Source organism: Lepidochelys olivacea, assembly GCF_965140295.1.
Source record: "Lepidochelys olivacea isolate rLepOli2 genome assembly, chromosome: 1".
NCBI lineage: Eukaryota > Metazoa > Chordata > Testudines > Cheloniidae > Lepidochelys > Lepidochelys olivacea.
The window spans coordinates 82,554,922-82,571,791 of NC_140411.1; the positions used below are offsets into that span (position 1 = coordinate 82,554,922).

At 40.9% G+C, this 16,870-nt stretch overlaps 1 protein-coding gene across 1 annotated transcript in view; it reads right to left on the minus strand.

Annotated features, from left to right (window-relative positions):
* Positions 1 to 16,870, minus strand: part of MYCBP2 (MYC binding protein 2) — a 412,169-nt gene that overhangs the window by 190,217 nt on the left and 205,082 nt on the right. Inside the window, exons 35-39 of the mRNA XM_084646996.1 lie at positions 12,940 to 13,146; positions 10,126 to 10,257; positions 9,196 to 9,374; positions 3,649 to 3,791; positions 2,304 to 2,404 (exon numbers count right to left, since the gene is read on the minus strand). Of these exons, the coding sequence (XP_084503122.1) occupies positions 2,304 to 2,404; positions 3,649 to 3,791; positions 9,196 to 9,374; positions 10,126 to 10,257; positions 12,940 to 13,146 (762 nt within the window). The remainder of the gene's footprint in view (positions 1 to 2,303; positions 2,405 to 3,648; positions 3,792 to 9,195; positions 9,375 to 10,125; positions 10,258 to 12,939; positions 13,147 to 16,870) is intronic.

A 16,870-nucleotide genomic window follows, 5' to 3' on the forward strand; every position in this document is an offset into this window, starting at 1 on the left:
TCACCAAGCCAGAAACAAAGTTATTTTCACACGAAAAAAACGGGAAAGTCTCTCTTTAAAACAAAGAAATCCCATTTCAAGATCCAGAATCACAGCAATGTTAACATTTTAAAGCAAACAATTAAATCCCATGAGGCTATTGCTTAATTTGTGAATGATAAAATATCAAATTCTATCAATAAGCCTCATTTTTGTTACTTTGGGGTGACCAATGGACTGCACAAGATGGAAAGCGTCCATCTTAAAGAATCTTTTGCTATTTTTTGGTAAAATTAGTTTTGAGGCTCCAAGTTACAGCCATGTGGACTGAAGATGTTATAACAGCAGAAATTAAAAAGAGTATTCAAGTAGTCAGGGCCTGATAAAATTTATCATAGGGTACTTGAAGAACTAGCTGAGACAATCTTGGAACCATTAGCAATTATCTTTGAGAACTCATGGAGGACAGTTACGGTCTGTCCCAGAGAACTGGAGAAAGGCAAACATAGTACCTATTTTTAAAAAGGGGGAACAAAGAGGACCTGGAGAATTACAGACCAGTCAGTCTATCTTCCAACACCTGGAAAGATTGTTTATTAATTATTAAACAATCCATTTGTAAGCACCTAGAGCAGGGGTTCTCAAACTTCACTGCACTGTGACCTCCTTTGGACAATAAAAATTACTACACGACCCCAGGAGTGGGGACCGAAGCCTGAGCCAGCCCAAGCCACCCTGTGGAAGGGGAGCCAAAGCTAAAGCCCAAGGGCTTCAGCCCCAGCCAGGGGACCTGTAACCTGAGTCCTGATGCCAAGGGCTGAAGCCCTCGGGCTTTGCTCCCGGGCCACAGAAAGTCTAAGCCAGCTCTGGGGACCCTATTAAAATGGGGTCGCAACCCACAGTTTGAGAACCGCTGACCTAGAGCATAATGCCCCTGCTCTCCTGCTGGTAATAGCTCATCTTAAGTGATCACTCTCCTTACAGTGTGTATGATAAACACCCATTTTTTTCATGTTCTGTGTGTATATAAATCTCCTTACTGTATTTTCCACTGAATGCATCCGATGAAGTGAGCTGTAGCTCATGAAAGCTTATGCTCAAATAAATTGGTTAGTCTCTAAGGTGCCACAAGTACTCCTTTTCTTTTTGCGAATACAGACTAACACGGCTGCTATTCTGAAACCTGCTATAAGGAATAGTGAACAGGGATTTGTCAAGAACAAATCATGCCAAACCAATCATAACTTCTTTCTTTGACAGGGTTACTGGCCTAGTTGACTAAAAGAAGCAATAGACGTGATATATCTTGATTTCAGTAAGGCTTTTGACATAGTCCCACATAACACTCTCATAAGCAAACTAGGGAAATGCGGTCCAGATGAAATTACTATAAGGTGCATGCAGAACTGGGTGAACTATCGTAGTCAGAGAGTAGTTATCAATTGTTCACTGTGTAGTAACCATGACCAGAGCACTAGCACCTGCTGCAGGTTTGAGTTATTGACATGCTATTAGGGCCTGCAGCTGTGATGCAGCAGCATGGAATGCTGACCTGGGAAGGGAACAGTTCATTGGAGAGTAGCTCAAGCTGGGGAAGGGGCCTGGATGACTTCAGAAGGGGAGGCAGTTGGAAAATGCTGTTAGAAAAGAAGGAGAAGACGACGACGAATCTAAATGCTGAGTTAGTGAATGAACTAGGGTTGGGGTACAAAGTGAGGTTAAAAAAGCTGGACATGTTTAATTTTGAGACTGAGGGGGACCCTGAAGGTAGGACAAGAAGTAATGGGCCTAATCTGCAGCAAGGGAGATTTAGGGTAGATATGAGGAAAACCTTTCTAACTATAAGGGTAGTTAAGTTCTGGAATAAGCTTCCAAGGGAAGCTGTGGAATCCCCATCAATGGAGGTTTTTAAGAACAGGATGAACAAACACTTGTCAGAGATGGTCTAGGTTTATTTAGTTGGTCCTGCCTCAGCACAGGGGGCTGGGTTTACTGACTTCTTGAGGTCCCTTCCAGCACTACATTTCTATGAATCTATGAAAAAGTGGCTACGAAAGCATTGCTATAAATTGGTCTTTTAGATCATAAGTAATATTCTGAGACAACAGTAGAGAAAGGTAAGGGTAGAGAAAGTGCCTACAGGCAATTCTTGTTACCATGGCTGAAAAACCCTAATACTTCTGAGGCAGCCTTTAATGTGTCAAGTGTTCTAAGGTGAATCAGGAATTCACAAGTATACACAAACACAAAAGTGCCTTTCAGACCACAGCCATCTCTTATACAGCATTTTAAAAATCATCTGTACAGGCTACCGAAGAACATACCTTGGGAATAGCTGCAGCTACTGGTCCTATGTAGGCTATTATAAGGGGAAGCAGCATTGAAAACAGACTGGAAGAGCTGAGCAATTCTGGAATGTCTTCAGCTAAACAAAGATAATTACAATACTTAGATATCATTCTTTATAATGAATGTATTATAGCTCTGACAAAATTAAATTCTTCTGTTTTGCCAACTGTATAGTAATGGTTTATAGAATAAAAACTTATGTTTACACCGATGCATTTTCAGTATAAATTATTTTCATCATAAAGCACACCCTGTTTCAGAGTCAAATTAAGAGCCTGCAAAATTCATTTTAAGGTAAAATCCCCATTTAAAACATTCACTTTATAAAAAGCTTCATTTGTTAGAGCAAAAATAAAGTATTCTGTCAAATATTACTACTAAAGGTATAAAAACTGTTAAATTCAAAAATAAAATCTACAAATTTCTAAAACATGGTCTAATATTTTAGAGTCAATTAATCCTTATTCTGAAGAAGCAGCCCAAACAACACTAATTATTTAAGACCAAATGATAACCTCCTAAAAATGGGGATTTATTGTGAAAATGCTCAAATACATTATCTTCAACAGTTTTGCTGATAAAACACGGTAATTAAAAGCATGCTGTAATGTATACAGCAGACAGTGGCATCAGAACAAGGGGAGGGTGGGAGGGGATCAGGGCCCTCCCACTTTTTGAAAGTGTGGGTCATGGTCCATCCATTTTTCACTGGGGCAGACCTTGCCCCCTTCCCCTTCTCTTCCCTGTGAGGCCCCACCCTCCAACCAGGCCAGCGTGGAGCCCAGTCGGGAAGCCCGTGCAGCTGTAGGGAACCGCAGCAGAACCTCAACCTGCCCTAGGCAGGGGACCCAGGGAACAGGGACATGGGCTGCGCAGCCTCAGTTGAGGGTCTGCCGCAGTTCCCTACAGCTGCCCGCCTGGCTCTTATCATGGCTGGGCTGTGGCTCTGCAGTTCCCCCAGACGGAGTTGGGTCGGGGAGAGCAGTGCTGGCAGCTGCAGGGAACGGATCCCTCCACTTGTCCTGGGCAGGAGCTCCAGGGGGCGAGCAGAGGGCTGCTTTCGGCCCCCCACTCCTTGGGAGCGAGGTAGGTGGCCTCCCCAACCCTGTTCTGGCTTGGCTGTGGAAAGGTCTCGGGGGGGAGGCCCCCCACTTTTGGGAAGGCTCCAGCACCGTTGACAGTAGATGAATATTCCTGGGGGGCAGGAGGGGGAAGAATTTTATGTTAATATTATCTATACTGTAGAGACACTGATCTCTCTACCATTAATTCATGTTGACAAAGAATAAAACTAAGTTTCAATTAGAAAAAAAGTCTTACCATCTACAGCAAGAGCCCTGTGTAACAGGTCTTTGGCAGCTCGTACCACAGCACTCACAACAGAAATAGCTCTGCTACAGTTTTTATCTTCTTCATTAGCTTTACTTAAAAGCTGTGACTGTAGATCTCCATCATACTCACTCCTGGATAGCGGATTAAGTTAAAGTGAGTTCATAATATCAAATTTTACCTTTAAAGGATATGATTACATACACTTGACATTTAAAGCAAATCTTGACAGAGGCTTATTTTAAATTGCACAAAGATAATCAATTCATTTATAAAGAAACAGCACAAAAATGAACAAAATAAATAATACTGCATGTAGTGAGAGACCATGGAAGAAATACTGAAAGTGACAGCTACATAAAAACCTTTCCGAATCAATTTATTTTGATTTGAAGAGAAAATGTATATCAAAGTTGAAATATATTCCTCTATTTAGATGCTTTCTTCAAATCTTCGACCACAGAAACATCCTAACTGCTATACTGGACGAGGTCAATTGTCCATCTAATCCAACAAAAGATTCTATCAGATTCACTACAGGAATGTATAAAACTTCTATAATGGAAATGTTAGTGATAGCACTTCCTTAGGAAATGTCTTTCCCTCTTAACTGATGGAATAATTTTATGATGAACAGCCCTGGATGGGCAAATTTTCCTACAAGATAACTTTTTTCTTTGAAAAAGATTATGCTAGGATATAGTGTCTCCCTATGAAGTAATTGAGCAGTACACAAAACCTTTCCAGTCATGCACATAAGGTGCTAGACAGCTCAGTAGACACTTTGAAAGCTGTCATATGATATTTTTAAACACACACTATTTTAAACCCAAACTGAAACTATATCCAGACTCTGAACAGGGGGAGGGTCTCAACTGTCATAAACGCAAAGAGAAGTCATCGGATAAGGAAAATGTCCCATTCTCTCCTGGACTCTCTATGCTAGACCAAAACACTTGAGATTTTCCAAAGTATCAGTCTAGACCATTACGTGGGACTAGCATCCCACAATGCACCACATATGATGCTCCTTCTGAATATTGCATTGGAAGAGGCCTGGGCCTCTTCTTCAACACAACAGTGTTTGAAAAAGGCACGGAGTGATGTCCAAGTGACTTCTTCACACCGGCAAAGATGTTTATGCCAATAATTCTGACAAGCAGTTCTTGAGTGATTCTGGGACTTCCTTCCTGCTACTGATGTAACCCTCACTGGGGAGTTATTTTATCCAATAAGACAGGGTAGATTTGGCCGTTGCTTTTTCCCTTCTTAAATTCTTTTTTCCATGAAGTAAAGCCTCCTTGACCCCCTGAACTTCTGAGTTCTCTAGGGACATTCTTAATGTTCTGATCAATCACAAACTAACAGCACAATCTTCGTTCCTTACTGTTCCTTGAATTAGGACACAAAGGAGGAATATTTATATTTGGGGTTAAAATAAAGAGAGACCCTTCAGCCAAATTTCTGGCACTGTCCTAAGCACTTCCTCCTCCTGATGAAACACAATGAAAGAGGCTGAACTTTTGGCAACCCAAGGACAGGAGTTTAAGTGAGAGTGACCACAGAAAATTCTTTGTAATGGCTCAAATGGTAGTTTGGCAAGCGTGTTCAGGACCAAGTCTAGTTCCATAGTGTAAGTGGTGACCTGAAAAGCAGCCTCAGGTTCTTCAGAGTCTTATGGAAACATATGACCAGAACATGCCCTTAATGGCATTTTAGATAAAGGATCCTTTAAGGTTACAATTACCGCCAAGTGGATTTTCAGTGAACTGGAACTTATTTCTAAATCCAGACCACCCCCAAAAATATCCAGAACACTGGGGACTATAGTATTGGAGTAAATCCTTCAATTGTCACACCAAGTAGAGAATACTTGCCAAACCAACACATGATGTACTGTGGTACATTGTTCCAGAGAGATCATCAAAACTGAAATCACCATATCTTTTTCTGTAGTCATTGACAATGGAACCATGTATTAGGAGATGTGCTGTCAATGCATCCCAGAACTGAGGCTCTGCTGCCAGATTTACCATGTCTGCATACTGAGATGTTACAGCCTTCTATGCTATTTTTCAGTTTTCTACAAACAGTACCAACTGATCAATCTTTCTATTCTTTTTCTGCCCACATCAAAAGCAAGTTCAACACCTCCTTAGCTGTGTCCTTGCTTCTTGGACTTCTTGAGAATTTATGTACCAAACAAAGATCATGTTGCCTGTCTGTACTTAACTGGTACTTAACCATTTAACCTGAGTTACCACATTTCAAAGATAGGTTTCCCTCCCTGACAGGCTCCCACCCATAGACTCAACCATCAGGGGTGACTCTTCTGCAGATTCCTGCTTTCTAGCCACCACCTTCAAGTCATTTTGACTGCAGAAGGCAGTTGGAAGTGCATCCCAAAGATTTTATGGACCTCAGTTTTGGACCAGAAACAATGGTCCTTGAATACATACTTAGAATTTTACTACAGTGCATCCAAGATGGCTTTGGGAGACGTCTATACCTGAGGGGGAGCAGTTCCATGCTCCCTCTTTTTCTTAGGTTAGTCTCACTTCAATTTGTAGCCTTTGAAGTTAGAGCTTAAATCTGAAGTCAGAGTCTGAGTTGGACACCCTGCGACTGCTAGGCTGTCTCCATTGTAGGCAGACTGAAACCTTTCTTGTGAGGGGTGGGTTGACCAAGAGAAAAATGCTGCTAGGACAGAGGAGTGTAGGCAGTCTACCCCTGAGAGGCAAGGGCTACTACTATAACTAGAAAGGTAGTCTGATTCTTGAATGGGGAATTCACCTATCCCTAGTCCCTGGACCCAGGGTGAGATATGCCAGAACTCCCCACACTCCCACTGTTTTCACTGACTAGCTCAGTAGAGCACTACCTGTGGCTTTTGTGAGAGGGATGCTCCCCTGTCCTGTGCTCTCCTTGGACTTCCTAGCTGTTAAGGGGTCTCTGGTAGACAACATCTTGTCCTCTATTTTGCCTATTCTTTCCTAGGCCTGATCATCCAAGAGTCAGAAATCTTCAAGAAACAGACCGCAAGCTGAGAAAGGCAAAACAAATGTTTTCAATAAGTCCCTGAGTATAGCCTAGGACAGCCACACAGTCCCATCATGTTTTTTGAGGTCCCTGACCTTTATTTTCTCTTCAATCCTTTGTAATAGTTAGTGAAGTACTGAACTCATCACTTGCTGTAGACAGGAACAACTGAGCTTATAAGCCAGAAAGACTTCTATATGCACTGTCTCCATCTGCTTGAAAGGAGGAACCAAACTAGAGTCTGATCTGGCACAGAACACTGAAGAGAAAACATGTTTTCATTGAGTTTTCCACAGTGCCTGGGTCCTTTTTCTTAAGTGGTACAATTAATTTAAAACTCAGTGTCTAGGAATAGGTTTAATTATTCCATTTGTTTACAGAAGCTGTGTTGTTTTGTCCCTGTATCATATAATATTCAGTTAGGTATTAAATAATTTTGTTTCAACCAATTTATATAGTACGGAAATAAGGATCAATTTTTAAATTACCAATGTGAGTCAACATGGCTTATATAATGGGCAATCAAGCCAATCTAGCAGAATTGCCAATTAGAATTTTTTGAGGAGGTCAACAAATACGTGGACAAGGATGATACAGTGGATATAATGTACTTGGACTTTGAGAAAGCCTTTAACAAGGTCCCTCACCAAAGGCTCTTAAGCAAAGTAAGCAGTCATGGGATAAGAGGGAAGGTCCCCTCATGTTTCAGTAACTGGTTAAAAGACAAGAAACAAAGGGTAGGAATAAATGGTCAGTTTTCAGAATGGAGAGAGGTAAATAGTGGTGTCCTTCATTGATCTGTACTGGGACCAGTGCTGTTCAACATATTCATAACTATAACAGGAGTTACAAAAGAACTAGGTAAGCTCATGGAGAAGAGGTTTAATAATGGCTATTAGCCAAGATGGTCAGGGATGCAACCCCATGCTCTGGATGTCCCTAGCCTCTGACTGCTAGAAGCTGGAAGTGGACAACAGGATCACTTGAAAATTACCTGTTCTGTTTATTCCCTCTGAAGCACCTGGAATGGCCACTGTCAGAAGACAGGATACTGGGCTAGATGGACCACTGGGCTGAGCCAGTATGGACATTCTTATGTAACATCATTTACTAACATTTAAAAATTAGATGCATTTACTATCCTCCAGTCTCTCAGTGTAGTAGCTGATCTTTAATAGAACTATATCATTTTGTTGGCAGCTTAGTTTCTTCATGCTCAGATCCTTCAAAATCTTGGATAAATATCTGTTCCTGGAGACTTGTTGCTATTTTATCAGTTTGTTCCAGAACCACCTCTACCACAATTTCGATCACTGACAGTATGTCATTTTTATTAACTGGTAAGAAAACATGTCTCCCCACTGTATTTTCCACTGAATGCATCTGATGAAGTGAGCTGTAGCTCACAAAAGCTTATGCTCAAATAAATTTGTTAGTCTCTAAGGTGCCACAAGTCCTCCTTTTCTTTTTTATGTCTAGACTAGGTATCTCCCCAGCATATTCTGTAGTGAACAATAACAGAAAGAAATTATTTAGCTTTGATACACTGTTCTTATCCTCAGCTTCTCCCTTTACTCCCTGAAAGTACAGACCCATCAACTCTCTTACAGGAGTCCTAATTCTGATGCAGAGAACTTAAACTATTTCTTTATCACAGAGGGAATGACAACAATTCCTATATTGACATGTTGTCAAAATCAGGCCCTAGGTGTCCGAAGTTGGCCACCCAGAAAATGAGAAACAGAGTTAGTAGCCACCTGCAAAAAATTTAATTTTAGTGACTCTCCCAGTGTTACACAGAACTCTGTGGCAGAGCCTTCTCTTGGGTGGCATTCAATGGACGTAACCACTTTCTCTTCCTGTAGTTCCCTGCCTCATTCTCTACACACCTTTCAATTTCTAAATCAAATAAGGCAGAAGTTCTATAAACAAACTCATTTCTATATACAATCTGATTCTTTGAGGGGTGGGGGAAGTACAAAATAGAGGAATAGTTCTCAGGAGGTGATCCCATTCCAGGAATGATCCCCCTCAAAATGTGTAACCTGCATGAAAGACAGAGGGAAGAACAAATGTCACTTACTGATGCTCCAAAATCTGGCTTTAAAAGTCAGGATAACAATGGACAAAGCAGGAGAGTTAAATTACCACAAAGTTTGCCAGATTGGAGCTCAGAATCTGAAGTGAGATCAGAAGTGTAGCCTTGCACCAGAGCCTCATGGACAAGTCTAAACTGCCTCCAAGATTTGATGGCAGAGAGGCACAACCCAAATGTCCTGGATGAGAAGGACAGATCATGATCCAGAAAGCCAACTGTTTTCAATAAAATAAAGCTAAGGACAACATAATTGAGTTGGAAGAGCAAGATACTGTTCTAACCAAAGCTGCTATCTCTACAAAATTAACTTAGATTTGTTAGTTCCTGTGAATTCTCATAAATGGATTTATGTTAAGTTTTTATGAAAAATTTTTTTTAATCAAGCATGAGAGCTCACAGACCTGTAATAAAGAATCTGTGGAATTTGTCCTCGTGTTTGGTTTGTACCATTACTGCTCAGACTACACGTACTGAACGTAAATGTCACACCATCTGGACACTGGATTGTGGTCATTCCTCCATCTCCATTGGCAGTGCGGCTTCCATAGTTCCTCAGACGGACTGCATATTTCACATTTTCCTTCAAAACAAAAGCCAGAAACAGCAAACATTAGACTGGTACACAAAATTTGTTTCATAATAGTTTGTAGTATTCATGTTGAAAGCACATTTCTACTTAATATAATTTGATTCAATTATATTAAAAACAGTACACGGCTGAAAAGTATTTTACACACACTAACTTTCAACTGAATTTTATTTTTAGAGTATTCCCTTAAGTGGAAAAAAGTGTGGCATCTAGTAAAAGTCAGAAGCGTCTGCCCTCAAAGTTTTTGTTCACAGTGATGTAAACTGTATTATTTCTGTTTTTTTAAAAAATAACTAAAAGATAACGTACCCCATTGACTAGAAACTCCGCAAAATTAGCTATCTCTCTCTCTCTCTCTCTCTCTCTCTATATATATATATGTGTGTGTGTGCAAAAATGTTGTGCGTCTAAAAATATTTTTTATATTTTAATTAGTATACAAGTTATATTCTATTGAACACTGACACTCAAAAATAAAATTTCATTCATTTTAGATTTGAACTTGACACTTATTGGGCAGCTAATGAAATGACAGTTTTTTCTAGATATGTTCTGTTTTTTATTTCTCAACAAAATAATATAAATTTAAATGAAGCATGTACTTGTCACATCTATAAAAGAAATAGAACCACAGCTATTTTTCAACACAAATTTAAATCTAATATTTAACTTTTTTAAATAAAAAATCCATAGCATTTACTGACAATAAATGGGGAATTACACAGCTTTTCCTTTTATTTACCTTCAGAGGCACAACTTTGTCAAGTCTAATCTCAGATATGTCATTGGGGGAATCATCTGTGGTGTATGTTCCTTTAACTAACTCTAAGGATGTCCATCTATGGGAATGAGTTGAATCTCCAGCATGATCACTCTAGTTTGAGGAAATATAAAATCAATTTTTAATTTGTATAAAATGTAACCATTTATTCAGCTTATGCACTTATTCTAATAATAATACTTTCAAAGTTATATTTTCCTGCACAGAGATTGCACTATGTCAGAACTCTGTGTACCACAAATACCACTGTTTTTAAAGAGTTAAAAACCCTTCAGCAAACAAATAGCTCATTTACACCAAAAACCTAGCTATGTCACTTAGGGCTATGAAAAATGTCACACCCTGTGCGATTTAGTTAGGTCAACCTAATCTCCACTGTAGATGCAGCTAGGTCAGTAGAACAATTCCTCCATTCACCTAGCTACCACCTTTAAAGGGGGTGGATTTACTACAGTGACAGAAAAACCCCTTCTGTCACTGTAGCATGTGTATACACCACTGTGCTGCTGCAGCTCCACAGTCGTACTGCTGCAATTTGTAATGTAGATGTAACCTAAGGCTCTCCTCGTAAAAAGAAAATGAGAACTTGTGGCACCTTAGAGACTAACAAATTTATTAGAGCATAAGCTTTCGTGAGCTACAGCTCACTTCATCGGATGCATACAGTGGAAAAAAATGTGGGGAGATTTTATATACACTGAGAACATAAAACAATGGGTGTTACCATACAGACTGTAACAAGAGTGACTAGGAAAGGTGAGCTATTACCAGCAAGAGAGCGGGGGGGACGGACGGACGACAACCTTTTGTAGTGATAATCAAGGTGCGCCATTTCCAGCACTTTACAAGAACGGTAGGAGGGGAAATAAACAAGGGGCAATAGTTTTACTTTGTGTAATGACACATCCACTCCCAGTCTTTATTCAAGCTTAAGTTAATTGTATCCAGTTTGCAAATTAATTCCAATTCAGCAGTCTCTCCTTGGAGTCTGTTTTTGAAGTTTTTTTGTTGAAGAATTGCCATTTTTAGGTCTGTAATCGAGTGACCAAAGAGACTGAAGTGTTCTCTGACTGGTTTTTGCACATTATAATTCTTCTGGACGTCTGATTTGTGTCCATTTATTCTTTTACGTAGAGACTGTCCAGTCTGACCAATGTACAGGGCAGAGGGGCATTGCTGGCACATTATGGCATATATCACATGGGTAAATGCACAGGTGAACATGCCTCTGATGGCGTGGTTGACGTGATTAGGCCCTATGATGGTGCCACACTATCAGAGGCTCGTTCATCTGCGCATCTACCAATGTGATCTCTCCATCTATCAAACCTCACACCAGACTCTTGTATATTTTTGCCTTTTTTGGTCAATTTTCTGTCTATGCTATTTTACCTCCTCCTTTGTTTTTTCTTATCTGTATATATTGCTTTCAAAAAGATTTCCTCCTCTATCCCCATCCCCCATTTTTTGTTTCCCTTCTTCTGGGGGTTCCCTCTGGTTTCTCCTGTCCTACAGAACCCCAAACTCTCCTAGGTGTTTTCCTCCCTTCTCTCACTCACCAGAAAGCTACATGCCATATGGAGTAGGAACTGATTTCTAAGGACAAATTCAGAGGCCACAATATATAGAATCATAGAATGCCAGGGTTGGAAAGGACCTCAGGTGGTCATCTAGTCCAACCCCCTGTTCAAAGCAGGACCAATCCCCCATTTTTTGCCCCAGATCCCTAAATGACCCCCTCAAGGATTGAACTCACAACCCTGGGTTTAGCAGGCCAATGCTCAAACCACTGAGCTATCCCTCCCCCAAATACATACATGAATATATGAATACATGTGCTTTTGCACCTGAGATGAGTGCCACGAGAGCAAAGAAGAAAAACTTGGGGTAATTTACTGATTAATTTTTTGTAGTACAGTAACACCTTGAGGCCATAACATATCAGAGACCCTTATTCTGCAATAAGCTAGTACAAACACATGGTAAGAGACAAGCCCTGTCCTGAACATCTAAGAATCTAAACCAAAGGGTGAAAGGAAATATTACCTCTCATTATATAGATGGTGTTAGTCACAGAGAGATTAAGAGTCTGATCCAAAGCCTACTGAAATATATAGTAGGACTTCCGTTTATTTCAGTGGGCTTTGGATAAAGCTGTAAGTAACTTCCCAAGGTCACAAAGGAAGTCTATGTCAGAGATGGGAATTAACTCAAAACTTCTGAGTCCCAGTGCATCATTGCAATCAAAAAACCATCCTCTCTCTCTCAGGGAATACCTGACTCACAGTTATGCACACGTGAGCTTCTTCCAAGTATGGCTATATTAGGGTTAATTGAGAAAGCAGGGAAAGATGGAGAGCACGTTTCAGAAGCCAACTGCTGCTTTACTCATAGTTAAAGCTGCACATTTGCAAGGAGGAAGGGAAACAACTTTACTCTCACTACGATTCTGTTTCAGATTTCCCTCCGCCACACTTCCCATCCCTGAATAGGTTGGCATTCCCAACCCTCGAGGTGGGAAACAACTTATCTATATACTGATAAAACTCAGCTGAAAGGATATGACCTCCCTTTATCACAGCTTCTCTCTTTAGTGCTATAATTGTATTTATTAAATCCAAAGACTTTAAAGATTTTATTTTGAATAATGCTACTAATACGAATATAAGTTCATAACATACTGTATTGGTGCACTGATATCTTGGAGAGTAAAAATATACATGTCCTACTTTATTTTTCTTTGTTTGTTTGTTTTTTTTAAAGTGCAATACTTACATCATCAACTAACACCTCCAGCTCATATTCATGAATTCCTCCTCCTCCATAAACAGAAAACCCTACAACAACTACACCAGGTTTGTCCACAGAGAAACAGATTGCATCAGGGGACCCATTACCGGTATTCCAACTTCTTCCCTGACTTGTTTTAGTGAACCGGTTTGTGCTGGATTTGACAGAATGAAGGGAGTTAAGTCCATCAACCTGTAAAGAAATAAATGTAAGCAACAACTAGAATATACTTTGTTTTAAATGGAAGAAAGCAAAATTATCCCAATTATATACATTTTTTTAACTTAGTAAATTTAGAAAGCAGGTATTAGAACACCAGAGACATCACAAAAGAGGACTTTATTGCAACTTTAGTTAAAAATAAAAAGATTTATAGTAACTGCATCTCTTTCTCAATTTGTCTAAAATATCTGACTACATATTTTTAACAAAACTAGGTAGGAAATATTTTAAAATGGCAAATTTAGCTTGAAATTTCTTTTTAAGGAAAGATATACAATATGGTAATGTCATGTATCACTTCTGTCGCTCTTGGCAGATCAAATGAATCACTTTACTCACACTTAAGGCGTCAAAGTTCAGCTAATTTTTACAGCTTTTGTTTTAAGAATGGATATGGCAAAATTCTGGAAGTACTGTTGTACTACTAATGGAAAATTACTTACCTATAACTGGAGTTTCTTTGAGTGTGTGGTCCCTATCTGTACTCCACACATGGTATGGATGCTCTCTATGTGCATGAGAAAGGAGAATTTGCAAGTAGTGTCCGTTGGTCTGCATCTGTGCCCTGATGTTCCTCATGCTCAGTACCGAGCTTACAAGGGAAGGTGCGGATCGACCACCTCCCCAGTTTCTTCTCTACCGTGAACTCAGATATAATCCCAAGCAGAGGGGAAGGAGGATGAGTAGTGGAATATAGATATGGACTACACATCTCAAAGACCCTCCTCAAAGACAGGTAAGTAACCTTCTTTCTTCTTGAGTGCTGGTCCCTATGTGTATTGCACATGTGGGTGACTGTAAGCAGTATTCAACTAGGAGGGGGTACAAGAATGCAGCAGTATAGATACTATTGCCCCGACGACTACATCTGCAGAAGAGGCTTGGACTAAAGTGTAATACTTCATGGAGTTCTGGATGGAACACAAAGGCTGCCTTACAAATGTCCAATACAAGTACTTCCTGAAGAGATGCTAATGAAGTTGCCTGTGCTCTAGAATGGAATCTCACGGTGTCTGGAGAAGGAAAATGTGCTAACTGATACCAAAGGATGATACAGCCAGAAATCCACCTAGAGTCTTTGAGCACATAATGCTTGCCCCATCACTCGCTATAGTGACAAATAGTCTAGACAAATAATCTTCCTAATTAATTTCATTCTTTGCAGGTAAACTGTTAAAAGCTCCTCAGAGGTCAAGGGAATGAAGTCTCTTCTCACTAGAAGCATGAGGTTTTGAAGAATATTGGTAGGCAAATTCACATGAAACTTGGTGATTACCTTAGGGATGACTTTCAGGTGGAGGCAAAAGGAAACCTTTTCCTTATGAAACATGGTGTATTGAAGATCAGCTATGAGAGTTCCCAACTCACTCACCCTCCTGTGACACGATGGCAACAAGAAAGGTGATCTTCATAGAGAGGTGGGACACTGACCATGCAGCTAACAATCCAAAGGACAATCTAAGTACTGAGAATACAAGATTGAGGTCCCATTGGTATGTGGGCTTCATTACTGCTGGGAAGGTCCTAGTGAGGCCCTTTACGAGTCTGGTTGTAAGCTGGTGAATAAAAACACAATAGTCCTCCTCCAGAGGGTGAAAGGCACTGATTGCTGCTAAGTGGACCCACTGCAAGCCAGTAGAAAGACCTGATTGTCTTGAGAGTGAGGAGGCAGTCAATACCAGAGATACCTGCACAGTCTCTGGAGAGAAGAGATATTGTTGTGCTCAGCTAGAGAAATGCCTTGATTAAGCTAGATAACACTTTCTGGTGGAGTCTTTTCTGCTGTGGTTGAGAACAGTCCGACTGGACTCCGAAAATGAACACTGTAGGTCTGATGCTTATCCCAATACCAAGCTGTGATGTGGAGATATGAGAACCCAGACAATCTGATCCCACCATTCTCCTGATTCAGCAGATCTGGGAAGGGCTAGATACTGATGGGAGGACTGGTGAACATCTGCAGGAGGTTCAGAAACCAGAATTGCCTGGGCCACCTGAGTGCTATCAGGATCGAGCAACTTCAGCTGAGCCTGAGGATTAGCTAGGCCAGCCTCCAGGCTGATTAATGAGCTCAACTGAGTTGTGATAGGACTGCCATTTGATTGGCTGAAGAGAGCTGGCAGGCCTGCTTTTAAGATCAGCAGCATCTGGTCACCAACTACTCAATGCTTTTGCCCTCAGCTTTGACCACTCTTGCCTCTGCCTGCTATTATCTTTCTCCAGCCCTGATCCTATCCTGCTCTAGTCCCGCATTCCCTTCCCAGCTCCTGGCTCTGACCCTTGGTCCCTGATGCCCTCAACCCAGTTCTAACTATTCAGTAAGACTGCCGACACCTGCCCGACAGGTGCAATGAAAATGAATTGTGAATCACCCATTTGTGGTCTATGGAGATGTGTCTGCTGAAATTGTCTGCCAGAGAGTTTTGTGCATGAAGGAGGTACATCACTAAAAGGGTGGAGTAATTCCAGATACACCAGTTCCATAAATGGACCACTTCTATACAGAAGGATTTTGCTCCTCCCTGTTTGTTTATATAGAAGACAGTCATCATATTGTCTTAAATTATTCAGACATGGCAGGACCATGTAAGTGGGAGGAAAGCACTGCAGGCCCTTCGTACTGCCCGCAGTTCTCGGAGATTGATATGGATCCTGCCTTAGCCTTCTGATCAAAAAATTTAGGAGGATACAAGTCTTTAGGGCCCAAGCATGAGGACTCAGCTGATTTGGAGGGAGTCAGAGAGGGATCTCTTCTTTTGGGATCAGATCTAGAAGGGGATTTGGTCCTGCATTTGTGAGAGTGCCCCTCACTCTCATGAAAAGCTTGAGAGCTCATGCTTGGAGGGGCACTGCTTGCAGACTGAGGACTGTGTACGGGATGTGGGGGTCCTCCTGGTTTAGATCTGATTGGGGTCTCATGGGTTTTTCCATGAGGTGGTTCCTCTGTTGAATCTCTCGTCCTTCTCAAGTTTGGGGTGGGAAGGAGTGGCAGATGCTGCACGTGGCAGAAACATGAGCCTCTCTAAGGCAGTAAAGGCAGCATTGGTGGTCACTGCTGACCAAGAAGGAGAAGGGGAGACAGTTCTTAAGTTTTGGAACTCTGTGCACAGTCCTCCTTCCAAGGGGAGAAAACATGGAGAGTCCCCAAGGCAGGGAAAAAATGCTCTATACAACTTAAAAAGTCTACTAGGAAAGCACTAAAAACTATAAACACTAAGAACCATTTACAATATATGTACACAGATAAGAAGACTGAAGCAGCTTTGGTGAGAGAAGAGTCTTCCGACTCAGGCCATGCAGTGGAAAGAAGGAACTGGAGAGGAAGTTAATGCACAGCTTCGCTTATACCCTTGGAGTAGGCTATACTGCCATTCGAGACATGGCTGGGAGGAGAGTAGGTTGGTGACAGTTTAAACATGTCAAGCTGCCCACTGGATGAACTTTATGGGCTGGAGCATGGGCAAATGGGACTCCTGGGGTGAAGAGCTGTAACAATGTTGCACTCATAAAAGGCTACACTGGATAATGATAGAAATGCCATATGTAGTCATGAAGTATTCAAAAGGCACTTGTTAACCCATTGTATCAATGGTTATCTGTATTATAGTTCATCTAAATATTATATGAACCTTCCTTTATTAATAAGGTTCTACTATTAGTGGATATAATCTGTAAACTCATGGCCATGAATTGG